Raw genomic sequence first — 27,919 nt, forward strand, 5'->3', positions numbered from 1 at the left:
TTATCCAGAGCGACTTACAGTATTGAGTCCATACATTTTCATACTCATACTGGTCCCCCTTGCTAACAGGGTGTGGCACAAAAATCCCAGATAAAAACAGAGAATCACTCCAAGATGCTAATGAGCTCTTTTTCTCAAAATGCTCAGTGTTCATTCTATATTTTTTACTCTTTTCCTTCTTTGCAGTCATTGTCCAGTTAAAAACTGACAGGTGACAACCCTCTGCTCTCGGCGTGGGAAAGGGTTGGTAGCATGGGAGGGCTGCTCTAAAAAATCCCAGTTTTTAAGAGTGCTGTGAGGGATCGGACGCAAATGGCAGATGGTGGTGGGGCACATAAAGTGTGTTTGTCACAGGTGGTTGGTGGCACCTTAATTGGGGAGGACGGGCTAATAGTAATGGATGGAACAGAATAAATGGAATGGTTTCAAATACATCAGACATGTTTGATACCATTCCATTCCAGCTATTATTATGACCAGTCCTCCCCTCACCAGCCTCCTGTGGTGTATGTGAAGGGGCATGGTGACATTGGGCAATGGGGGGAGAGAGAGGAGGAAGAGTGGGTAGGGCTCTGTCTGTTCAACTGCAGCCCTCAGAGGTACTGCTGGAGGAAGTGCAGCAGCATAATCTCATAGTGCTCTCCAGACTCTGGGCAGCGGATGCTGTGTCTCTCGTTGGGGTAGATCTGAAGAGACGGAGACAAAGGATCAGATATGGAGGAAAGAGAAAGCCCCCGGCAAGGAAGCACCATTTATAAGATGTTGCTTTTTATGTGCTCTGAAAAGAGGCTTTGAAAAATAAATGAGTCCCACACTTTTCTTCTTTGTAGTGAGTGCGTGTTTGTTTGTTTTCACCAACATGTCAGCTAAAGCCTGGGAAAAGGTTCCACTGCACATATACAATTCTCTCATCATCACTCTCCAATTTCTACAATGAAGTTGAATGAACACAGTGTGTGTTGTGCCCCATCTTACACGGACTTAAATGTACACAACTAAACCCACTGCCCTCCTACCTGTAGCTGATATGGCTTCCCCGCACGGATCAGTTGAGACACCAGGAAGTTGGTGTGGAAAAAGTGCACATTCTCGTCAAGGAATCCATGTAATATAAGTAACCGGTTAGGCCTGGGTAGGAAAACAAAATATAAAAGATTATCTCTAGAAAAGTAAAAAACTAATCTAATTTCCCCTCGCATCGAAACTTATCCTGGTCCCAGATCTGTTCGTGCTGTATAGCCAATTCCTATGGTAATTGTCATAAGAGTTGGCTATAGAGAACAAACAGATCTGGGACCAGGCTAATTGAGACATAAATTGCAAGCAAGTCTGTCCCATCAGGACAATACCAAAAACAAGTGATGAACAGTGCTGCAGGACAGTTCTGCACAGCTGCACTTTGGAGTCTCTTTACTGCTGCATTTACGTATTGCCTGTGAAGCACCCTGAGGTTGACAGTAAACGGTAATGAATGGTGATGACTCACTCGCTGGGCAGCTTGTCTACGTGCAAGGCGACGGAGCCGGCTTCGTATCCCTGCTGGTTGTTCTCAGGCAGGTCCATGTAGCGCTCCGTGTAGCCTGTGTCATAGGCCATCCACACCGTCACAGGGGCGCCCGCTATGGCCACCTGGACCAAACAAGGACAGCTCAAATCAACCGGGCTTTTAAATGAATGCTAAAATGACTTGAGATTGTAATTCTACAATGTTAACTGATTAAGAGTGAAGAGTAACCATATGTACACCCAGTCAAGTGTTACATTCAGTTTTAGAGTCAATATTTTGAGCTTGTTGACTTAACCAGGGCTGGGCCACATTACTACCCCTTCATGGTTCAAGGCCATAGAGCTACACAGCATTCCATCACAAATAATTTTTTTACACAGAACGCATGTGATGTGAAGTTATGACCTAGTCCAAAGAATAATCCCCTAAAGTTTTTCAGTGGAGACTTTGAACTTTCACCTCACCTTGAAGACATTGGGCCTGCGGACGAGTGAACTTTCCCCTCACCTTGAAGATGATGGGCCTGCGGACGAGTGAACTTTCCCCTCACCTTGAAGATGATGGGCCTGCGGACAAGTGAACTTTCCCCTCACCTTGAAGACGTTGAGCCTGCGGACGACTGAACTTTCCCCTCACCTTGAAGACATTGGGCCTGTGGACGAGGCCCATGAGGGAGAGGAAGCCACCGTAAGACCAGCCGTGGATGGCCACGCGACTCAGGTCCACAAAAGTGAACTTTTCGGCCACGTACTGCAGGCCCTCTACCTGGTCCTCGATCTCCACCTGGCCCTGAGAACCACAGACGGGGAAAGGAATGTCACGACTGGCATGAAGGCACCAAACAGGAGAACACTTTTTTTTTTACGTAGTGAAACGGGGACGTACTATCTGGGCTGGTCCAATAAGAATGCCCTTTTTGATGTTGCTACATTGTCCCTTACTGAACACAACTCTGGTAATACAGAGTGATCAAACTGGCAATGCAGAAATCTAATTTTTTCAATACCTCAGTGTTTCCCCTATATTAATTTAGCAGTGGTGCACCGCACTGCAATTGTTTTTTACTGCTGCTAATAAAAAAAACCTAGGGAAAAGACTGACACCTACAACACCAGTGTATGGTTAGTAGAGATGTGAAGTTGTGTTACTGTTTACCATTTTGTTTTTCAGAGCCCCCTCAAACTTGAGGCCTCTCTGACAGGAGCCTCTCCCATCGATGACCACGACGGCGTAGCCTAGTGACGCTAGCGTGTTCAGCCTCAGGTACTTCACTCCTTTGTATGTGTTATTTACTAACTGCACCTGGAGCACACAAACCCCCCCACCCCCTCAACATTAAAAACATACGAGATAAAACCTTTAACATATATCTATATTTTTATAACTAGCCTTGAAATCCCAACTGTCACAAACAGACTATATTACAGAAGAAAATTATTTTGATTGAACAAACCTGGGGGCCTCCATACACAAAGAGGATTGTGGGGTGCTTCCTGCCAGGTACAAAGTTGTGTGGTTTGTACAACATGCCGTAGAGGTGGAACCCTGACTTCCCTGGGAAATTAAAGATCTCTGGTGGAATGTAATCTCCTGGGCGCCCTGAGAAATAACATTAACACCAACATTAATATGAAGTCAAATGCATATCACTATCGAGGTCAACTGCAGATAACATTTTGTTACGTTACAGCCTTATTCTAAAATGGATTAAATTGTTTGTTTTTTCAATAAATCTACAGACACAATACCCCATAATGACAAAGCAAAAACAAGTTTAGAAATTTTTGCAGACGTATAATAAAATAAAAAAACAGAAATATGACATTTAAATAAGTATTCAGACCCTTTACTCAGTACTTTGTTGAAGCACCTTTGGCAGCGATTACAGCCTCAAGTCTTCTTGGGTATGACGCTACAAGCTTGGCACACCTGTATTTGGGGAGTTGCTCCCATTCTTCTATGCAGATCCTCTCAAGCTCTGTCAGGTTGGATGGGGAGAGTCGCTGCACAGCTATTGTCAGGTCTCATGTTCGATCAGGTTCAAGTCCAGGCTCTGGCTGGGCCACTCAAGAACATTCAGACCTCCTGTGGTGTCTTGGCTGTGTGCTTAGGGTCGTTGACCTGTTGGTAGGTAAACCTTCGCCCCAGTCTGAGGTCCTGAGCGCTCTGGAGCAGGTTTTCATCAAGGATTTCTGTACTTTGCTCCGTTCATCTTTCCCTCAATCCTGACTAGTCTCCCAGTCCCTGCTGCTGACAAACATCCCCACAGCATGATGCTGCCACCACTATGCTTATTTGCTTGACAATCACCACTGACGAAATTTCGCCACAGCCCTAGCCACCACGCTTGACCGTAGGGGTGGTGCCAGGTTTCCTCCAGAAATGACACTTGGCATTCAGGCCAAAAAGAGTTCAATCTTGGTTTCATCAGACCAGAGAATCTTGTTTCTCATGGTCTGAGTACTTCAGGTGCCTTTTGGCAAACTCCAAGCGGGCTGTCATGTGCCTTTTACTGAGGAGTGGCTTCCGTCTGGCCACTCCACCATAAAGGCCTGATTGGTGGAGTGCTGCAGAGAAGGTTGTCCTTCACTAAGGTTCTCCCATCTCCACAGAGGAACTCTGGAGCTCTGTCAAGAGTGACCTTCAGGTTCTTGGTCACCACCCTGACCAAGGACCTTCTCCCCCGATTGCTCAGTTTGGCCCAGCGGCCAGCTCTAGGAAGAGTCTTGGTGGTTCCAAACTTCTTCTATTTAAGAATGATGCAGACATTTTTTGTGCCTCGACACAATCCTTTCCAAATCATGTCCAATCAATTGAATTTACCACAGGTGGACTCCAATCAAGTTATAGAAACATCTCAAGGATGATCAATGGAAACAGGATGCATCTGAGCTCAATTTCGAGTCTCATAGCAAAGGGTCTGAATACTTATGTAAATAAGATATTTCTGTTTTTTATTTTTAATAAATGAGCAAAAACGTCTAAAAACCTGTTTTCACTTTGTCATTATGGGGTATTGTGTGTAGATTGATGAGGATTTTAAAAAATCAATTTTAGAATAAGGCTGTAACGCAACAAAATGTGGAAAAAGTCAATGGGTCTGAACACTTTCCGAATGCACATATGTATGTATGTATGTATTTTTTTTGCTAGGTAGCATTAGCTAGCGCTAGTTGGCTGTACCTGCGCCAAAACTCTGGTATTTTTCATCCTATAGCTTGTTTTCCATCATCTTTTTAAATAGTGAGCCAACATGTTTTCAGCACTTTTATTTCCATAACTGATCAAAACTAATTTTCTCATGCTCTCTCGTCTCTCTGCAGCAGACATATAGTGAGGAATATGTTTGGAACATCAAATCGCAATAAAATTGCATATCGAATCGCAATACATATCGTATCGGCACCCAAGTATCGTTATATCGTATCGTGAGGTCCCTGGCAATCCCCAGCCCTAACTGACCCCCCATAGTTCCCTTCTTACTCACCTGTGGCCTCCATCATGCTGGCCCAGAACTCTGGCTCTTTGTGCAGTGGGTCACTCTCTGGGCCTATCAGCTTGTAGATGTGGACGCAGGGAGGCGTGCTGACGTTGCTGTAATGGCTGACAAACATGTCAAAATTCTACAGAGAGAGAGAGCAGAAACATAACAGCAGGTGAGGTCAACTGAATCCTCAAAAAGCTAAAAAGCCCAAAACTCCATGCTTCATTTCAAGGAAAAAATAAGATGCCTGAGCTTGCCACTTAGGTAATGTGGTTTGTATGGTATGGGAAACATGGAGACTGAAGGATGTGTGAGAGCAGGTCTGGTCCAGACAGCACCTACCTGGCTTACGGAGCAGCTGTGGGAGAAGCCTTGCTTGGTCAGCCTGACCATGTCCCCCGGGGAGTCGTAGCTCACAGTGTATAGGTGATGCTCCAGGGGCGTGTCCCGCGTGCCCTGGAAGTACACCAGCTGGGTGGCCTCGTTCACCCAGATCTGAGGGGGGAGAGAGGGAAGACAACAACTCTTATGACTGGGATGTTTTGCTTATGCATATCATCACCTTTCTACTGTGATAGCTGATGAGCGGTGACAGAGGGCTGTGGCCCAAAATGGGGTGATTTCCGTGCTCCCCACCTTAAAATGGCAAAACCCTTCAGGCTTTCATTTAGATAAGAGGTGTGTGTCTAGGGCTTACCTTGGAGCCATGTCTGGCCAACACCTCCCACTCCCCACTGGTTAACGTCACCTCCTCCTTAATCGGGCACTTAAAGTCCTCTGAAGGGAACAACGAGTAGACTAAATGAGTTGACCACATGTGGCTGGTGGCACCTTAACTGTGGAGGACATGCTCATAATAATGGCTGGAACGGAATAAATGGAATGGTATCAAACATGTGGTTTCCATGTATTTGATACCCATTCCAGCCATTATTATCAGTCGTCCTCCCCTCAGCAGCCTCCTGTGGAGTTGACCTACCAAAACATTATCAGAAATAGATTTGGAAGGTACACCTCTATTCAAGTCTTTACCAGTAATACATAAATCTAACAGAGTATAAAGAAAAGTGTATTCTGCTACCCTCTGTCTGCGTGTAGCCTCTGGTCCACTGGTAGCAGCCTTGTTGTAACAGTGTGGTGACCTTGTACAAATGGCAGAAGCCAGTTTTGGACTCGTTCGCCCAGAGGAAGGTGATCTCATCATCGTTTGTTTGAACGAAAGGATAAAAGATGTCATGGACCTGAAACAAAGAAAAAGCCTTGACATAATATGAGCCCTAAAAGAAAGAGCATTTGCTGGTTTCAAAAGGTTAACACTAAATATTTTCATTTCAAATTGCATCATTGGAAGAGAATTGTAACTTAACATTCATGTGACTACTAACTAACCAATAAAAAATTGCAAGTACAAGTAACAGCCATATCCGACACAGGCATGTAACTTCAACTTTGTGCAAATCAGGGCACTGCAAGCAGTAAGGATGATTTCTATGACATATTGAGTTCCAAGTCAGAATCTAGGCCTTAGAGCCAAAGCCAGAGTTATTTTAACTCACGTTGATCCAGATGTCGGTGATCTCCTCATAGATGATGAAGGGGTGGACCCCCTCTGGCACAGCCTCCACGCTCTCCTCTCGTTGGGCCTGGTCCTGGGTTACAGGGATGAACAGGGCCGGGGGAAGCAGGACCAACTGGAGCCTCTGTTGACTCCTGTCCAGCAGCACTGCCCATGCACTGCACAGAGAAGCAGTGGGTTATATAATACCCACCACTGTGACCTGTACGCTCTTGTTGGCTGGTCCTCACTACATATTCGTCGCCAAACCCACTGGCTCCAGGCCATCTATAAATCACTGCTAGGCAAATCCCCGCCTTATCTTAGCTCATTGGTCACCATAGCAACACCCACCCGTAGTCTGCGCTCCAGCGGGTATATCTCACTGGTCATCCCCAAAGCCAACACCTCCTTTGGCCGCAATTCCTTCCAGTTCTCTGCTGCCAATGACTGGAACAAATTGCAAAAATCTCTGAAGCTGGAGACACTTATCTCCCTCACTAACTTTAAGCATCAGTTGTCAGAGCACCTTACCGATCACTGCACCTGTACACAGCCCATCTGAAATTAGCCCGCCCAACTACCTCATCCCTATATTGTTATTTATTTTGCTCATTTGTACCCCAGTATCTCTATTTGCACATCATCTCTTGCACATCTATCATTCCAGTGTTAATACTAATTGTAATTATTTTGCACTATAGCCTATTTTATTGCCTTACCTCCATAACTTGCTAAATTTGCACACTGTATATTATATGTACTTCTGTTGTATTTTTGACTTTGTTTTGTTTTACCCCATATGTAACTCTGTGTTGTTGTTTTTATCGCACTGCTTTGCTTTATCTTGGACAGGTCGCAGTTGTAAATGAGAACTTGTTCTCAACTGGTTTACCTGGTTAAATAAAGGTGAAATAAAATAAAAAATAAATAAAATGGAAAATAATTTGTTACAGTATATCTGAATTTCAAATCAAAGTTACAGTAGCTGGCTAACTTTTTGGTCATGCTCTGTGATATACCCCTCTGGAAAGAAGAGATGGGTGCGGTTCAACAGATAACCGACCCGCATTAAACCAGGAGCATGATGGAATATAATGTGTAGAGGAGATTGATTGGCTATTGGTTTCTGGTTGCGGTGACGTTTGCCTTGGTGGAGACCTCAAGACAACTGTCGCCCACCAGGAGTGGGTAACTTGCCATTTCAGCCCAGCCGGTAGCACAATGGTGTGAGGACTAGTCCAGATTGCTGGTGAGTGTGGAATGGAATAGAACTTCAGGTGGTGTTGACCTACGTAACATGATCGGGCTGTCATTGTAAATATACATTTATTCTTAACTGACTCACCTGGTAAAAAAATATATATATCTATGAGATGAAACCACAAGGCTTGGTGCCGTTTTCATCTTTATAAGGACTTTACTCAATGATAAGAACAATTATACTTTTACATCACAGATATAATCCATTCCGTGGCATAGATAGCGTCGCTTAGTTGTGTCTGTTCCAGTCTTTTGAACTCACTATTTGCCGTCTTTTGTCCAGCCGGCGCGGGCGATGTACTCTACCCCAGGGAACAGAGTGGTAAAAGGCAGGACCAGCTCCTTGTCCTGGGTGCTCACAATCTAATGATGAATAACAAGGAATCAGAAGAATAGGCAGATAGGCATTGAGTGACATACAGAACACAGAGGACCACAACAAAGGAACAGAAAGCAACATACAGAACACAGAGGACCACAACACAGGAACAGAAAGCAACATACAGAACACAGAGGACCACAACACAGGAACAGAAAGCAACATACAGAACACAGAGGACCACAACACAGGAACAGAAAGCAACATACAGAACACAGAGGACCACAACACAGGAACAGAAAGCAACATACAGAACACAGAGGACCACAACACAGGAACAGAAAGCAACATACAGAACACAGAGGACCACAACACAGGAACAGAAAGCAACATACAGAACACAGAGGACCACAACACAGGAACAGAAAGCAACATACAGAACACAGAGGACCACAACACAGGAACAGAAAGCAACATACAGAACACACAGAGGACCACAACACAGGAACAGAAAGCAACATACAGAACACACAGAGGACCACAACACAGGAACAGAAAGCAACATACAGAACACACAGAGGACCACAACACAGGAACAGAAAGCAACATACAGAACACACAGAGGACCACAACACAGGAACAGAAAGCAACATACAGAACACACAGAGGACCACAACACAGGAACAGAAAGCAACATACAGAACACACAGAGGACCACAACACAGGAACAGAAAGCAACATACAGAACACACAGAGGACCACAACACAGGAACAGAAAGCAACATACAGAACACAGAGGACCACAACACAGGAACAGAAAGCAACATACAGAACACAGAGGACAACAACACAGGAACAGAAAGCAACATACAGAACACAGAGGACCACAACACAGGAACAGAAAGCAACATACAAAACACAGAGGACCACAACACAGGAACAGAAAGCAACATACAGAACACAGAGGACCACAACACAGGAACAGAAAGCAACATACAGAACACAGAGGACCACAACACAGGAACAGAAAGCAACATACAGAACACAGAGGACCACAACACAGGAACAGAAAGCAACATACAGAACACAGAGGACCACAACACAGGAACAGAAAGCAACATACAGAACACAGAGGACCACAACACAGGAACAGAAAGCAACATACAGAACACAGAGGACCACCAAACAGGAACAGAAAGCAACATACAGAACACAGAGGACCACAACACAGGAACAGAAAGCAACATACAGAACACATAGAGGACCACCAAACAGGAACAGAAAGCAACATACAGGTAGACATACAGAACACAGAGGACCACAACACAGGAACAGAAAGCAACATACAGAACACATAGAGGACCACCAAACAGGAACAGAAAGCAACATACAGGTAGACATACAGAACACAGAGGACCACAACACAGGAACAGAAAGCAACATACAGAACACATAGAGGACCACCAAACAGGAACAGAAAGCAACATACAGGTAGACATACAGAACACAGAGGACCACAACACAGGAACAGAAAGCAACATACAGAACACATAGAGGACCACCAAACAGGAACAGAAAGCAACATACAGGTAGACATACAGAACACAGAGGACCACAACACAGGAACAGAAAGCAACATACAGAACACATAGAGGACCACCAAACAGGAACAGAAAGCAACATACAGGTAGACATACAGAACACAGAGGACCACAACACAGGAACAGAAAGCAACATACAGAACACATAGAGGACCACAAAACAGGAACAGAAAGCAACATACAGGTAGACATACAGAACACATAGAGGACCACAAAACAGGAACAGAAAGCAACATACAGGTAGACATACAGAACACATAGAGGACCACAAAACAGGAACAGAAAGCAACATACAGGTAGACATACAGAATACGAAGACAGACCAACAGTTCAAAACCATGAGAACTTTTGAAGATGAGCTTACTCTGCCAAGGTGGTCGGTTCTGATTTCTGCCAGTTTGAAAGTAATTTGAGGATTCTTACTCCCTGAAAATAAACATTTTTAGAGGAGGGCGATATAAGGTACCCGTCTTCGATATCATGTCTTGTCTGGTACTCCTGTTCAATAGCTCAAGTTACTCAAATACATTCCAACTCTGCCTAGCCACAATAGTCCACATGAAAATGTAGATAGTAGCCAATACAGTTTGTTAAAAAGTTATGAATCAGTACTATTAATACTTTAAAAAAGGCAATTTGGGGTGGGGGTGAGAGCAGACCTGTGCGGGGGTATCTGTAAACATCAGCCTTGCGCTCCTCCAGGGCTGGGGAGGGAACGTGAATTAACTCCACCTCTGACTCATCCACCTCCTCATACAGTAACTGGAGGGTCTTCCCCCCATCTGGGTCTGAAAGAGAAGGAGAGAAACGTATTGAGTTAGCCGTTTTATTCAACAGCAAGTATGTGCCCAAAGGCAATGTGCTTTGTGTTAGTGGATTGAAGAGTCTAACCTAGTGGAATTTGTCTTCAATAATCCAGTAAGATTTTGAACTAACCTTATTTTTTTACTAAACTTAAACTATTAATGAAAATCATAATGCATTTTAAATAAGATAAAGATACATTAATTTCAAATTTTCGGAAGACCAGAAATATCAGGAGTTCCTGTTCAGTCAAAAGCTACATCTCTGGTAGAGGGAAAGGAAACATAAGGACAAGCATCACAAAAACAGTCCATAAAGACGTCACCTTCAGGAGCAGCTGGCGACCACCAGTAGCCCGTGAAGCGGTCAAACTCCTCCTGGATTACAAAGGTGGCAATGCCTGCAGACTTGGGGTCCTCCTTCACGTTATTCAGTCCTAAGAAATGTAGAAAAGGATGCACTGTCAGAAGACTGCCCTCTGCTTTCCACTTTACGTTAAAAGATGATGATGCCTTTTCATTTGGCCTTTCATGAACAAACTTAATTTAGCATACTTTTTTAAAGAAAACTCTTGCTAGTACATTCGCACAGCATTATATGATGAAAATGTAATGCAAATTAAATACAGGCCTGTGTGTATCTTTGGTATTAACCCAAAAGAGCACCCTTTCAGATACGTTGAAGAGCTTGCATTCAACAGAAATCTATTAAATTGAGAAATAACACAACTCTGAAAACTGATCAGCATCAGTTTCATAGTTTGCTGGGTTAGTAGTGTGCCAACCTATATGGCTGTAGGAGAGTCTCCTCTCCTCCTTATATGTTACTGTCCCCACTACAAACAAAAATACTGTAGAATTCCATTCATTCCTATGGAGGACTTCTCCTTCTGGGGAGTGCCAAGATGGCCGACCAGTAGCATCAAAGCCTCTCTTTACATCAGTGGTTACCAACCAGTCGATTGCGATCAACTGGTCGCTCTCCAAGGCATTCCTAGTCGATCACCAAACCTTTCTGTAAAAAACCCAACGATAAAGCCTTGCGTTCCTATTTTCTTATTAGTTTCACGCTGTTGTAGGTGGTTGCACTTGATTCAGCAGCCCTAGCGCTGGGAAGGCAGTGTTCCCATTTTGAACCATTTCATGTCTGAAGGTAGAACTAACAAATCAAGCGCACCTACAGGCTTACTGCCGGCCAATCAGATAGCTCAGATCACTGTGTCTGCGCAGTGTCCTCGAGCCATAGACTGTAAAAATAAACCTCAAAAGCAAAGATCATACTGTGAGCAGGGCCGGCTTAATGCAGGGGCTTTCCGGGGCTGAAGCCCATGGGGGGCCAAAGAGGCAGCAAAAAAAAGAAGAAGTCAAAAGTAAAATAAATCTAATATACAGTGGGGAAAAAAGTATTTAGTCAGCCACCAATTGTGCAAGTTCTCCCACTTAAAAAGATGAGAGAGGCCTGTAATTTTCATCATAGGTACACGTCAACGATGACAGACAAATTGAGATTTTTTCCCCCAGAAAATCACAGTAGGATTTTAAATGAATTTATTTGCAAATTATTTTCCACCATAAGTATTTGGTCACCTACAAACAAGCAAGATTTCTGGCTCTCACAGACCTGTAACTTCTTCTTTAAGAGGCTCCTCTGTCCTCCACGCGTTACCTGTATTAATGGCACCTGTTTGAACTTGTTATCAGTATAAAAGACACCTGTCCACAACCTCAAACAGTCACACTCCAAACTCCACTATGGCCAAGACCAAAGAGCTGTCAAAGGACACCAGAAACAAAATTGTAGACCTGCACCAGGCTGGGAAGACTAAATCTGCAATAGGTAAGCAGCTTGGTTTGAAGAAATCAACTGTGGGAGCAATTATTAGGAAATGGAAGACATACAAGACCACTGATAATCTCCCTTGATCTGGGGCTCCACGCAAGATCTCACCCCGTGGGGTCAAAATGATCCAAAGAACGGTGAGAAAAATCCCAGAACCACACGGGAGGACCTAGTGAATGACCTGCAGAGCTGGGACCAAAGTAACAAAGCCTACCATCAGTAACACACTACGCCGCCAGGTACTCAAATTCTGCAGTGCCAGACGTGTCCCCCTGCTTAAGCCAGTACATGTCCAGGCCCGTCTGAAGTTTGCTAAAGTGCATTTGGATGATCCAGAAGAGGATTGGGAGAATGTCATATGGTCAGATGAAACCAAAATATAACTTTTTGGTAAAAACTCAACTCGTCGTGTTTGGAGGACAAAGAATGCTGAGTTGCATCCAAAGAACACCATACCTACTGTGAAGCATGGGGGGTGGAAACATCATGCTTTGGGGCTGTTTTTCTGCAAAGGGACCAGGACGACTGATCCGTGTAAAGGAAAGAATGAATGGGGCCATGTATTGTGAGATTTTGAGTGAAAACCTCCTTCCATCAGCAAGGGCAATGAAGATGAAACGTGGCTGGGTCTTTCAGCATGACAATGATCCCAAACACACCGCCCGGGCAACGAAAGAGTGGCTTCGTAAGAAGCATTTCAAGGTCCTGGAGTGGCCTAGCCAGTCTCCAGATCTCAACCCCATAGAAAATCCTTGGAGGGAGTTGAAAGTCCGTGTTGCCCAGCGACAGCCCCAAAACATCACTGCTCTAGAGGAGATCTGCATGGAGGAATGGGCCAAAATACCAGCAACAGTGTGTGAAAACCTTGTGAAGACTTACAGAAAACGTTTGACCTGTGTCATTGCCAACAAAGGGTATATAACAAAGTATTGAGAAACTTTTGTTATTGACCAAATACTTATTTTCCACCATAATTTGCAAATAAATTCATAAAAAAATCCTACAATGTGATTTTCTGGATTTTTTTTCTTCTCATTTTGTCTGTCATAGTTGACGTGTACCTATGATGAAAATTACAGGCCTCTCATCTTTTTAAGTGGGAGAACTTGCACAATTGGTGGCTGACTAAATACTTTTTTTCCCCACTGTATGTAGTATATACAGCTGTGGAAAAAAATAAGAGACCACTGCACATTTTTCTTAAATCAGCATCTCTACATGTATGAAAGCCATTCCATTCCAGTGTCTGTTGAATTCCAACCCAGGCACACCTCATTCTACTGAATTAGGTGATCACCTGAACCAAATCTTATTTAACGAGGAAAAGTATAAAAACCACTGCTGTGGTCATCACTATCCTCTTGCAATAGGCCCAGCTGGATGGCAAAAACAGTGCTAATAGTACCTCAAAAGTAATATTAATAAAAAAATAACTACTGACCATGCCAAAAGAGTTGAAAAGGAAAGTTTTGAGTGAGGAAAAGAAGGGTTCAATTCTGGCTTTACTGGCAGAGGGGTACAGTGAGCGTCAGGTTGTTTGCATCCTTAAAATTTCAAAGACGGCGGTTCATAAGAACAAGGTCAAGCAGCAGACATTGGGGACAACAAAGCTACAGACCGGCAGAGGGCGAAAACGACTCTCTACTGACCGGGATGACCGCCAACTCATTCGAATGTCACTCAACAACCGTAGGATGACATCAAGTGACCTACAAAAAGAATGGCAAACGGCAGCTGGGGTGAAATGCAAGGCGAGGATGGTTCGAAACAGGTTCCATGGGGCAGCCCTTCATCAATGAGAAGCAAAGAAGAGCCAGGCTTAGGTTTGCAAAAGACCATAAGGATTGGACCGTAGAGGACTGGAGTAAGGTAATCTTCTCTGATGAGTCCAATTTTCAGCTTTGCCCAATACCTGGTCGTCTAATGGTTAGACAGAGACCTGGAGAGGCCTACAAGCCAGTGTCTCGCACCCACTGTGAAATTTGGTGGAGGATCGGTGATGATCTGGGGGTGCTTCAGCAAGGCTGGAATCGGGCAGATTTGTCTTTGTGAAGGACGCATGAATCAAGCCACGTACAAGGTTGTTCTGGAAGAAAACTTGCTTCCTTTTGCTCTGACATTGTTCCCCAACTCTGAGGATTGGTTTTTCCAGCAGGACAATGCGCCATGCCACACAGCCAGGTCAATCAAGGTGTGGATGGAGGACCACCAGATCAAGACCCTGTCATGGCCAGCCCAATCTCCAGACCTGAACCCCATTGAAAACTTCTGGAATGTGATCAAGAGGAAGATAGATGGTCACAAGCAATCAAACAAAGCCGAGCTGCTTGAATTTTTGCACCAGGAGTGGCATAAAGTCACCCAACATCAATGTGAAAGACTGGTGGAGAGCATGCCAAGATGCATAAAAGCTGTGATTGAAAATCAGGGTTATTCCACCAAATACTGATTTCTGAACTCTTCCTTAGTTAAAACATTAGTATTGTGTTGTTTAAAAATGAACATTAACTTATTTTCTTTGCATTATTCGAGGTCTGACAACACTGCATCTTTTTTGTTATTTTGACCAGTTGTCATTTTCTGTAAATAAAATCTCTAAATGACAATACTATTATTTGGAATTTGGGAGAAATGTTGTCAGTAGTTTATAGAATAAAACAAAAATGTTATTTTTACCCAAACCCATACCTATAAATAGTAAAACCAGAGAAACTGATAATTTTGCAGTGGTCTCTTAATTTTTCCCACAGCTGTATATATATATATCATTTTTTTACTGCAACCACCAACTACAGGAGGACTCAGCAGTCCGCTCTCAATTAGTGTAGACAGCCTGCTGTTGCCTGCTGCCGCTCCGCTAATCATCAGATGGGGGAGGAGAGGAGGTAGGGGGTCCACGTGGATAACTGGGGGGGCTCTGCCTTGATTGGGTAACTGATGAATAAAAAATTAAAATAAATCAACTGCATAATAAATAAATGCAACTGGTCAATTGTGTGAGTCATGTGTTACCATATATGGCATGAGTCATGTGTTACCATATATGGCATGACATGTATGCGATGTAACGTGGTTACAAAATCTTGCTAGCTAGCCTGCCTACTGAAAATGGTGGGAGAAAGTGAGTGGCCTGTGTGGGGCCCCGAAAAGAAGACTACAGATAAGAAAACAGCAGGACCAAGAACTTAAAACCAAAAATACCCAAACTGACTGGTTATTTTTCTGTACAACACTAAGACACAAAAGGACTCCCGAGTGGCGCAGCGGTATAAGGCACTGCATCTCAGTGCTTGAGGCGTCACTACAGACCCCCTGGTTCGATTCCAGGCTGTATCACAACCGGCCGTGATTGGGAGTCCCATAGGGCGGCGCACAATTGGCCCAGCGTCGTCCGGGTTTGGCCGGTGTAGGCGTCATTGTAAATATGAATTTGTTCTTAACTGACTTGCCTAGTTAAATAAAGGTAATAAAAAAATAAACAAAGCCCTGCAATCAAGCATACGAGAGATCAACCAATTGGCAGAGTGGGTGCCTTGCGCTGCTCATACTCTGAATTTGGTTGGGGTAAATACTGTGAACTGCTGCCTTGAGACATTCGTTTTTTTCACGTTTGTGCAGTCAATATTTAACTTTTGCTCCAAATCCACTTGGTGGTGGCAGATTGTAATATCAGGTTTACAAAAAAATGAAAACAGTCGAATTGAAACCCTCTAATCTCTTTCCGGTACGAGGTGGTCTGCCCATGCACAATCGACAAAAGCATTATGCCTCAATTATGCCAATGTTAGTCAGTCTCTTCTAGAAGTATCTGAGGAAAATCAAACTCTGGCCATGCGTAACAAAGCTCTAACGCTCTATACCCAAATGGACAAACTTGAGATTGCTTTTCTCTGTAACTTGTGGAACACAATACTCCAACGTTTTCAGAATGCAAGCACTGCACTTAAGGTAGTCCAACTGGACCTGTCTAACTCTATTCATTTGATGGCCTCCTTCAGAGATTGTGGCTGGGCTCCGAGATCAGTTCGATAGCATTGAGGCAAAAGGAAAGGACATGTCACCAAGTGTTTTAACGCTTTACTAACCTAACACGACTGAGAAGACAGCAAAAACACCTGATAATTCGTCAGAGGCAGAGCCTGACTGTCATTCATCAATAACAGGTCAGCAGAAATGTGCTGTTGGTGTGTTCACCGTTGTGATTGACACACTTATTGCCGAGTTGGATAGGAGGTATGAGTCATACAAAGAGCTAAACAACTGCTTTGGATTTTTCAACAATATACCTTCACTTTCCTCATAAGACCTACACTCATCTACACTCAACCGTCAAAGTAAATATCAATCTGACTTGCAACATGATTTTCCAGATGAAATCGTCCAGTTTAAAGAATGTATCAAAAGTGGGAGAATTGCTTCACATGTTGAGACAGAGAAATCTACAAGCAGTCTTTCCCAATGTTGATATTGCCTTGCGAATATTCTTGACTTTACTCGTTACCAATGCATCAGGGGAGCGGTCCTTTTCAAAGCTGGCTATTGTCAAAAACAGACAGATCAACGATGGGACAGGAAAGACAACCATTTGAATCTTACGGCTCTTGAGAATGATCTACTCAGGACACTTGATTTCAAGGACATAGTAGCAGATTTTGCTGCTTGGAAAATGAGGAAGAAATCATTAAGGTAAGCTATGATGATACTTTTTGTAATAAATTCATGCACGGCATAAGGCCTTATGCTCGTTCGCTGGAGACTGCTGGAGAGGCTGTCCAGCCAGCTGGTGGTGCTGAAATGGCGGAGGTCGCACAGGCCCGCGCTCTTGTTTTCTTTGCGAAGTAATTACAGCAACTGTAATAATATGCTGTGTGGACTTTACCGGATAGATGTTGCTCTCTGATTTTAACTGTGATAATTATGAAACACAAAACATATAAATGTTCTGCTTGACTGTGATCCATTGTAGCCTAGGCCCAATTTCATTTGTTTATTTAGAGGAGAGACACACGTCTATAATCCTGTGCATAAGCAGCGCGTCCATCAGGCTAGGGGAAGCTAAGCTTTCTCTAAATAAATTGAATTGCCAAAATTATAATCGCTCAATTATCCTACTCCTGTCTTTACAGAAATAAATAAAATCATTAAAAATAGACTACTAAAGCATGATTTGGCCACAGAGGATCATTAGCTTCTTTAAAAAAACAAAGTTGTGGATTGTTTTACATCGCATTGTCTACAGTCAGAAGGAAAGGCAGCACGCACAATATGGGCAGATGATTGTTGAGTTGCGACGGTCAGTGAAAAGTAGAGGCACAGCCAAGCATATCGCAATATTTCAAAATACAATCACGGGAATACATAGTTTTGCAAAGCAAATGGCTATTGCTGTAAAGAGAAGGCATTGAAAAGACTAATGTCTTTTAGTTATCAAAATTCTCAACTTAATTGAGGGAACAACAGTATAGCCTCATATTGGTACCAGTGGAGAGCATCGGCCATATCCCCGATGAGTATGCACTGCGCATATTCAGTCTATCATTGTTGGGTCAGTGCCACTAAAAGTTTGTTTTTGGACAATAATTTCCTACTCCAGTTTAGCTGGACCTTATATTCTATTTGTGTCTCCCCTTATGTAGGCCTATTTATATGGACGTAATTTTTATTGAAATGTTTGTCAGTGTCAGCAAAGTAGGCTACTCGTAATTTGTCATATTAAAAAAGATTCTGCCAATGCCTCCAGTCATATAAAGTGTAGTAGAATTGCAGGAAATTTGTTTATAAAAAGCCCCCAAAAAATCTGTACAAAGAAAGGTAGGTAGGCTATCTGATATAGCTTAGGCCTACTCTACGCTATACGTGCTTAGCCATGCATTGAAAGGTATTTTTTGCAAACAGTGATTATTAGCCCAAAAAAACATTTGTTTTATTTTAGAGTGAAAAAACAACAACTTTTTTTGCAGGCAATCTAATAATTTGGCCAGCTAAAAATGTATTTTAACACGCATTTCACTTTCTGGCCCCCTGGCTCTAGGTCGATTTTTAAGCATTTTGAATGAAGAGTCGTTTGGGAGGCAAATGAGCCGGCTCACCAAAAAGACTCGGAATGCCCATCACTAGCCTCCCTCCCCTCAGACTGGCCATCAGATGTAGGCCATCAGTCCAGTAAAAAATGTTTTAAAGATTATTATTATGCTCACAAGTAATACAACAAATTATCTATTATCAGTGTGATCATATACATAAAATGTTTTAATATCATTTCTAAATGGTCTGAGAAGAACAACATTGGCAGGCCAATTCAAGTGTAATGTGATAATGTATTGGGTCTATAGTCTACTGCACAATCCTCATTGCCACAGAACGGTTTTACGTTTTTTAAAGTCATGTTTAAAGAAAAATATGAGACGTAGATCTCGGCTTGAATTTTGACTCAGAAAGGGATCTTGATTCAGAAAAGGTTGGTGACCACTGCTATACATCATTTGTGCCAACCTTTATGGCAGTAGGTGAGTCTCCGCTCCTCCCCAGTCTCGATGCTGGCCACCCACAGGTCGTTGCTGTTGATGAAGGACATGAAGGTGGGGTCGCCTGGGGAGATCTTGGGGTCCATTCGAGTGCCTGAGCATTGGGTCTTAATCTCTACAGGCTTCATGGGGGACGCCTGCTAAACATCACACAGACTTTTAGGGATGAGAACTTAACATGCTACAGACAGGTTGGTTACCAGAGTGCCTACATGTCAAAGCATTTTCTATCACAAACACTTGTAGGTGACCACTTGGTACACTTCTTAACTTTAGAAGTGTATAGGGCACTTCGCATACTTCACCTTAGCAATGTACAGAGCACTTAGAACAATTCTTTCCTTTAAAAATCCACAGAGCACTTTGTACAGTTCTGACTACCCTACATATACCCTTACATATAAGGACTTTGCTAGCATGACCACCTAAATAACCAAGATGCCAACATAACTGTATTGGGCTAACAGCAGTATGATCCTAACCTTAACAGGAAGGCCTGGGCTGTGTCCTGTAAATAATACTCACAATGAAGCCATTATAGCCTCCGTCCCGGCAGTAGAACAGGCTGTTGCTGGCCTGGAAGAGGAAAAGGCCGCTCTCGGCGTGATAATCATACGATGTGATCCCAAAGACCCCTAGACGCTTCCTCTCCCTCAGCAGCTCCTCCTCCCGGGAGTACACCCCATGATGTGGGGTGGCCTGACAGTCAGGAAAGATGCGTAGCAGACAGTGAGACAGCGATAGCTTAGCATGCACACCAGCGTGTTTTGGCTTTAGCCAACATGCTGTTTTCTGGGCAACGATAGTGGTACCTTCGTTTTGCCACTCGTGTTTAAAGGGGACGTTAATTATCAAAATGTATTTTGGGGGGGCATAGTATTGATGGCTATGTCATCTACAGAGCATAGACAAACAGAGGCGCTCCCAAAGGGTGGAAGTACAGGAGTATTCCATTGGGTGCCAACTGAGCTGACCCATGTATGTTCTCCTCTACATATTACACATCAGTGCTGTGGATGAGGACATGCACGCAGAAATGCCTTGTGAATGTGTGAAGAATTTCCTGCGGTGAACAGCATTTATGTTTAGATTTCCCAGAAATTCAACAAGTGGCAAAAGGGAGCCCAGAGGAAGGGGCTGAGGGGCCTTTACCTGAAAGTGATCTAGCATCTGTTTCCACGACAACACCAGAAGGGCCTCTTTCCTAATTTTCTTGGGAATCTCTGAGTAAAGTAATGAGTTTTCCCTACTTCCATAGGGCATTCCTAAATGAACATGGAGCAGAAGAAACAGGTTGAGTTAAACAGACTTAGCAATGCAAATATATTATTTATCTGCGTAACCACAAAGTTCAAGGATATTGTCACAGATTGGTTGTTCTGAGGTTGTTCCTAAGGGGTTTCTTTCCAATGTAACGTTCCCTATAGCCTACCTTCTAATGTTAATGGTGCAGAGGGAATCAAACACAAGTGAAGAGATCAAATATACATCAGATTCCTCCATTTCCCACCCCTATTCACATGAGTTAATTATTATACACTGTACTGTCACCATTGCGGTGCTGTTTGTTGACAGAAATTGTGACGACTCCGCAAAATACATAATGGAATTTCCAGTGAGGGTGTGGAGGTGTGACCTCACCGAGGTAGTAGAGTCGATGGGAGTATGGTCCTGACTCGTCCTGCCTCGGGACAAACTGGAAGTCATGCGGGGCCTTGTTGATGACCATGCCCGAGTACTTGCGGCTGCTATGGATGATGTTCCGCAGGCCATCCCACGAGTGCTTCTCCACAAAGAACTGGGAGGGCACGTCCTCCATCTCCACCACCTCCGTACTGTCCGAGAGCTCATCTACCGCGGTCATTCTGACAGCTGTATAACTGACCCATAACAATAGAAAAGTCACCAACAATATTTGTTACAAAGCTGAATGTAAGTACATACATGTAACATTGAGCATTGAATACATGTAAACAATGAGAACAGACAGACCAGCTAGTTGTATAGGTTTAAAAAATGGTCAAACATGTCACATTAAGCCACATTTTACCAAATGAGCACAGTAGAATGCAAGATTAGTTACGCACCTTCTTTTCCAACTACCTTCTGTTTCGTCTTCAAGTTTCACCCTCTTAACTCTATGCATTAACCGGCCAACAAGTCTGAGCCAGATTTGGCAACCTAAAACAGAGACAAATAAATTTCTTGGATACAGTCACGATAATACAAGTCCATCATCTTAAAGCACATTACAGTGTGAAACAAAAGCAAAAACCCTACCATGACATATTGAAAAATAATCATATTAAAAAGGCACAAAATAGAATATGTAGGAGACTATGACACCAGACTGAAAATTCCCTGCATGAAAGAGGATGATCCGACAAGGACAAGCCAGAGAAACAGCACAGAATCTACCATAATAAACATCCCGGATGTACAAGACTTTGCAAAAATAAATCCCATAAAGTTGCTATACCGAAGAAATCTCCACGCCATTGTTCTTTGACCTGCTTCATTGAGGCACAGCTCAGCGACTCACTTGGGAAAAACCTTCTCCTGCGATGGTCCAACTATGTGTGCTAGAGCGTGCAACATGCCTCTAATGTCTCAACACTAATATATCACCAGATTGAGGAATGTTTGGCTATTACTCTACAATTCAGAGGTTAGTCAGGCTTGTTGATCTGACCTCATTGTTTAGGCCTAAATGAGGTCATTCACATAGCCTACAATACATTAACATATCCATCCACTTAATATTGAAAGGAAGAATACGTATGCTTTTATCCTCATTGAGCTACACAATCCCCTTTGAAAGCTGAACATGTAGGCATAGCCAACACTGAAAAGGCAGCAGGTTAGTAGGTTAACAGCTTAGTATGTAGCTCTGCCTAAACCCCTCATGGTGGTGTTTTCAAAGGTGACCGTGGCGTGAACTAAACTATTTTCATGAAAATGTGATTATCTGGACAAATGTGAATATCTCAATAGAGAGACTGAAACAGCCAGAAGGAAGTACCCCAACTCACAACAACACACACAGAAGAGCTTCAATGACCGTAAGTAAACAATGATGGGGTTGTGGTGGTACTAAAGGGGCTTTTATTTTATTTTTATTTACACACACTAGCGTTGCTTTCAGTTGTTTTGGGTTGCACAAAAAAAGTTTAAATTGCAATACAGTTAAACTTACTGAAGTTTGTTTTTTTGTTAGTTTTTTACCCCTTTATTCTCCCCAATTTCGATCTTGTCTCATCGCTGCAACTCCCCAACGGGCTCGGGAGGCAAATGTCGAGTAATGCGTCCTCCGAAACATGACCCGTTTAACCGCGCTTCTTAACACCCGCCCGCTTAACCCGGAAGCCAGCCGCACCAATGTGTCGGAGGAAACACTGTTCAACTGACAACCGAGGTCAGCCTGCAGGCGCCCGGTCCGCCACAAGGAGACGCTAGAGCGCGATGCGCCAAGTAAAGCCCCCCCGGCCAAACCCTCCCCTAACTCGGATGACGCTGGGACAGTTGTGCGCCGCCCTATGGGACTCCCGATCACAGCCGGTTGTGATACAGCCCGGGATCGAACCCGCGTCTGTAGTGATGCCTCTAGCAGTGACACCTGACCATTGTAGTGACGCCTGACCATTGCTACTCCCCCTTCCGGGACGGCTCCAAGACCCTCCCCCACCCTCCCTTCGACAAATCAGATCACGCCTTCATTCTGCTCCTCAGTCCTATTGGCAGAAACTTAAACAGGAAGTACCCGTGGTAAGGACTGTTGAACGTTGGTCTGACCAATCAGAATCTATGCTTCAAGATTGTTTTGATCATGCGGACTGGGATATATTCCAGGTTGCCTCAGAATAACATTGACATATACACTGACTCGTTGACTGAGTTCATCAGGATGTGCATAGAGGATGTTGTGCCCACCCACTAGAACTTATCCAAACCAAAAACGTGGATAGCTGGAAGCATTCGCGCAAAACTGAAAGCACGAACCACTGCATTTAACCACGGTAAGGTGACTGGGAACATGGACGAGTACAAACAGTCCAGCTATGCCTTCTGTAAGGCAATCAAACAGGCAAAACCGCAGTACAGAGAAAGTGGAGTCGCAATTCAACTGCTCAGACACAAGATGTATGTGGCATGGACTTCAGACAATCATGGATTATAGAGGGAAAACCAGCCACGTCGCAGACACCGACACCTTGCTCCAAGACAAGCTAAACACCTTCTTTGCCCGCTTCGAGGAAAACACAGTGCCACTGACGCGGGCCACCGCCTCTCACAAGGACTGTGAGCTCTAGTTATCCATGGTCGACGTGAGTAAGACATTTAAGCGTGTTAACCCTTGCAAGGCTGCCGGCCCAGATGGCATCCCTAGCCTAACAACTAAATGACTATCGCGTCGTAGCACTCACTTATGTCATCATGAAGTGCTTTGAGAGGCTAGTTAAGGATCATATCACCTCCACCTTACCCAACACCCTAGACCCACTACAATTTGCATTCCGCCCCAACAAATCCACGGATGATGCAATCGCCATTGCACTGCACACTGCCCTATCCCATCTGGACAAGAGGAATACCCATGTAAGAGTGCTGTTCATCAACTACAGCTCAGCCTTCAACACCATAGTGTCCTCCAAGCTCACCACTAAGCTCCGAGCCCTAGGTCTGAACCACGCCCTGTGCAACTGGGTCCTGGACTTCCTGACGGGCCAACCCCAGGTGGTGAAGGTAGGCAACCTCCGCTACCCTGATCCTCAACACTTGGGCCCCACAAGGGTGCGTGCTCAGCCCCCTCCTGAATTCCTGTTCTACCCATGACTGCTTGGCCACGCATGTCTCCAACTCAACCATCAAGTTTGCAGAAGACACAACATCGACAAGACAGCCTACAGGGAGGTGGTGAGGGCCCTTAAACAGACTTTCAAAATGTGGGTCTGATGTAGACCCACTTCTTCTCTGCTTACCTCATGTCAAAATAAAAGTCCTGCATGTGTGCCATATGTGGACAAAAAAGGAATAACTTGTTTTTGACACGAGGTAAGCAAAGAGGAAGTGGGTCTACAACAGACTCACATTTGGAAAGTCTGTTTAATAATAAAATCCTATTTTGTCTCAAATTCCCCCGTCATAATGACCAACCGTCCTGCCTACCTGCACAGTAAGTTGAAATGGAATTGTATTTAACTTCTGGCTTCCCACTGACTGTTTTTGTGCAACCCAATACAATAGAAAACAACGCTAGTGCGTTGCTAAAAAGCACCTATAGTGGTACATGGCTAGTTGTGGGTTATTGGTTTTTTAGGAGCATCTACCCACGTGGGTGATTGAAAGATGAACTGAGGTCTATGCTCCAGTCCAGTTGGTTGTGGTAATGCACTATAAAGTTGGTTGCCAACCGCCATATAAAGTCCAAAGAAGAAGCATGAAGGAGGAGACTACTAGAAAACAAACTTTTACTGTTTTATCTGTGGATTAATTGTCGGAGTAGAGGACCTTCTACATTTCAGGTAAAATAACAACCCAATGTTTATATCCCAGGACAAATTAGCAACAACCACAAGCTAACTAGCTAAATTGCCATAAATGTTTAATGCTTTTCGACCTGTTCCGAAATTAATATAATTGGTTCAGAGTTTTGATATTTCAACCTGCGTGTCCTGATCGCGTCTGGTGTGGGGGGGACAAAATCAGCTTGCTCGCGCGAGTCATTGGCCAAAAGCATCTACTGTAAGGGGGGGATTTGTTAAGAGCTGCAACGCTCTGCAACGGCCTGAACATTAACAAGCATCGCTTGCAGTACGGTTTTGGAAGTATAAGGACCTTATCTTTCATATCAGCGATACACACCTTTATATGGTTAGTGTTCCCACAAGGCCATATCCATGTTACAGCGCGTGTTTACGGAAGACAGACGGAAGACAAAGGGACCATCTGTGCTAATTAGCTATCTAGCATGCCCCGAACACCTGTGTTTAACCGAAGAAGGCCGCCAGAAACGTGTTGTCACTGAAAAATACTGTCGGCTGCAACTGTGATATAGCCGGTTAAAACGGTGTATATTTTTGCATTTGTGAAATTATTTTGATGTGATATAAAAGTAAAGGGCTTTATGTTTCTAGAACCGTATCACAATTGAGAATCGATTGAGTATTTGGCTGTTTCGGCTGCCAGAGCCAGTCTACCTCTGAAAATAACAAGGTTCTTGGACCTTAAAGAGTAACGATAGGCTCCTTAAGAGTACATATTGGGCCAGCTGTGGGTGTGCTTTAAGATAGGCCAGTGTTCCTCAAACCTATCAGCCGTTCAGGCCTATTTGATCTTCTGCAGTAGTCCCCCTGATTCGACTGCTCAACCGATTCATCAAGCCCTTGATTTGTTGAACCAGGTTCGCTAGTAGTGAATAAATCAAATAAACTGGGGGTCCTCAATGAGAGGTTTTGCGATACAATCACTTTAAGAGATCTGTGTAACTATGAAATTAAGAGCATGTTGGGGGTACATATTAATCCTCGGCTACTGAAAATGAATGGAGCAAGGTAACTTACTCTATCTAGCTAGGCAACGTTAGCTAGCTAGCCATATAACTAGCTAACTAGTAACGTTATCTGGCAAGACATTAGCAATCCAACTAACTCCAAACCTAATGCAAATAAAATGTTTTGACAAGGACCCGTTTTCAGTAATTCATTTCAGGCCAAATGTAAGCCATTGTCGGTGCTTAGCTAGCTACCCTGCTGTGTTGACAGGGGTCTGTTCTGGCTAGCGAGGTAGCCTCAGCGGCTAGCAAGCTAACGGTTAGACGAATCTGAAACAGTCTGTTTACTGAAATAACAACATCAGTTTTGGTTTGGTACTTACAGGTTCAGCCCTAGATTTTCTCTCACACGTTTCTAATTTCTGCTTTAATAATGCGATTAACTGTTAACCGGTTATAACTGCGTCCATGTCCTGTAGCTTGATCAGACAAAACAATCACGGAAAGCCTTGACAGAGCCGATCCTTCAACCGGAAAGCATACATATTTCAGCATCAACCAATGATAATATCAGAGACGGAAGAGGAAGCGAGACACCCCACTGGCTGTTTTTTTTCTTTTTCTGGTTCAATCAAAGTCAAATAACTAAGTAGACCAGACCTAGCTGCTATTGCATTGAAGTCTTGGATTGCTGACAACATGTAAACTATATTTCCTCTCCAATGTTTGTTGAAAACATAAATACATTTGCACAATGAGCACTTGTTGTCTCTCAAATATATAGTTACAGTTATTGGTTGGTTAGCTAGCTAGCACAATTTTTTTCCATATTAGCATAGATGTGGCATAAGTCAAAACACCTCAAAACGAGACATGCTATCAAGAACAAGATCAAAATTAAAGCTGCAATCAGAGTGGCCAGGGTTCAAGCTGTGGGCCCACTTTGCCACCATCAGGAAAAATTGGTCACATCGCCCTAAGATGAGCTACTTCTGTACTCCTTACCACGCTTGACAAATATCAGCAGTCAGAATCAACCAGATCATGCAATATACAATTTTGGACTATTTTTAATGAAGTTGACTACTTTAAACGTCTTCTTCTCCAGAACCGCTTGACTGATCGGCACCAAAGTTGGTATATAGTATCTATGGATGAACACCTTCAAACGCATTCTCCAAGAGTCTAGCTAAAACAATGTGGCCTCTATGAGCCAATGAATTTGCATGAATGGGTTTTCCTGTCCAACAGCGCCACAATGTGGCCAAACTCAACCACACTTTACAGGTTAGCTAGAGTCAGATCATTGAGCATGTGTACCAAATTTCATCACTCTTGAGTCAAACAGAAATATAAACATGTGCCCGTTATAGCGCATCCGTGTGGTCGATATAAAGGTGCTTGCATATGTTGAGTGTTGACAGTGTTTGCAACATGTGTACCAAACGTGACTATAGGCATTTATGTGCGAGACCACACCCACATTAATGTTAACTGGTCAATAACGGCCATGTTGTTTTTGGTATAAGTCTGGAAAATATTGCATTGAGAGACCTTGGTCCATAGATGCCACATATATAGTTTCGTGCAGATCAGTCATTCTGTGCCAGAGGTGTAGCATTTTAAGTGGCGGAAAATCTTTCATGGTGGACTTTATGGGTTCTTCAGGCAAATGTGTTCCTTGTGAGAATGACCTATGTACCAAATTTCATGATTCAAGCTCAAACAGGGTGATTGGTGTGAACTTTCAACATTTCCATTTTAAATTGTTTGTTATAGTGCCACCATGTGGCCAATTGGCATGACATTGCATGAGACGGTGTGGTCCATGGCCATTTACCATCATGCAAATGTGTATTACATTTACATTTTAGTCATTTAGCAGACGCTCTTATCCAGAGCGTATCCTCCTAGCGCCTTATTATCTCACAGGAATTTGAACCTAATAATAATTAAAACTGACAAATTGAACATATTGCCCTAGGATGAGCTACTTCTGTACTGTTTACCACACTTGCCAAATATCAGAACTCAACATCCAAAAGATACATCAGAACTCAAAATCAAACTGACCCTGCAAAATAATATGCCTTTGATGTATTTTGGACCATTTTCAATGTTGACTACTTTAAACGTCTTCTCCAGAATCGCTTGACCGATCGGCACCAAATTTGGTATATAGCATCTATGGATGAACATCTTTAAACACACTATTGTCCAAGACTCTAGCTGAAACAATATGGCTGCTATGAACCAATGAGTTTGAATGAGTTTTTTCCTGTCCAACAGCGTCACAATGTGGCCAAACTCAACCATATTTTACAGGTTAGCTCACATCCTTGAGCATTTGTGACAAATTTCATCACTCTGAGTCAAACAGATCAAGAGATATAAAAATGTGCCCACCGTGTGGTCGATATGAATGTGCTTGCATATGTTGAGTCTTTAAGGTGTTTGGAACATGTGTACCAAATTTCGTTACAATACGAATATCCGTGACTGATTTACAGTATATGCGACAGACCGCGCCCAC

The 27,919-nt window shown here is 43.4% G+C and overlaps 1 protein-coding gene across 4 annotated transcripts; it reads right to left on the minus strand.

Annotated features, from left to right (window-relative positions):
- Positions 1–432: 432 nt before the first annotated feature.
- Positions 433–25,932, minus strand: LOC121576845 (dipeptidyl peptidase 9). Of its 4 annotated transcripts, none has more exons than XM_045223521.1 (21): positions 25,770–25,932; positions 20,984–21,077; positions 20,538–20,776; positions 20,049–20,161; positions 19,422–19,595; positions 18,865–19,036; positions 10,859–10,969; positions 10,389–10,517; positions 10,094–10,155; positions 8,072–8,172; positions 6,548–6,725; positions 6,073–6,232; positions 5,689–5,768; positions 5,334–5,486; positions 4,995–5,130; positions 2,961–3,106; positions 2,663–2,809; positions 2,144–2,296; positions 1,487–1,629; positions 1,017–1,128; positions 433–686 (listed from the first exon to the last, which is right to left on the minus strand). In XM_045223521.1, exons 2-21 carry the CDS (start codon positions 21,040–21,042, stop codon positions 594–596), a joined length of 2,661 nt encoding a protein of 886 aa, XP_045079456.1. In that variant the 5' UTR covers positions 21,043–21,077; positions 25,770–25,932; the 3' UTR covers positions 433–593. The 4 variants fall into 4 exon arrangements, with proteins under 4 accessions (XP_045079456.1, XP_045079455.1, XP_045079454.1 ...); XM_045223520.1 differs by lacking the exon at positions 25,770–25,932 and adding an exon at positions 21,376–21,452 and having other exon boundaries at positions 18,865–19,033; XM_045223519.1 differs by lacking the exon at positions 25,770–25,932 and adding an exon at positions 21,376–21,452.
- Between the last annotated feature and the right edge of the window lie 1,987 nt (positions 25,933–27,919).

The sequence above is a fragment of the Coregonus clupeaformis genome, chromosome 11 (assembly GCF_020615455.1).
Source record: "Coregonus clupeaformis isolate EN_2021a chromosome 11, ASM2061545v1, whole genome shotgun sequence".
NCBI classification, from domain to species: Eukaryota; Metazoa; Chordata; class Actinopteri; order Salmoniformes; family Salmonidae; genus Coregonus; species Coregonus clupeaformis.

What these genes read in the sequence shown, in the direction of transcription:
- LOC121576845 (XM_045223519.1), bottom strand. Translation starts at nt 21,415, where the DNA reads ATGAAGCAGGTCAAAGAACAATGGCGTGGAGATTTCTTCG. An exon ending in GAAGGTAGTTGGAAAAGAAG is followed by an intron (nt 20,777 to 20,983) that starts GTGCGTAACTAA and finishes GTTATGGGTCAG; the next exon opens with TTATACAGCTGTCAGAATGA. An exon ending in AGATGCTAGATCACTTTCAG is followed by an intron (nt 19,596 to 20,048) that starts GTAAAGGCCCCT and finishes CCTGACTGTCAG; the next exon opens with GCCACCCCACATCATGGGGT.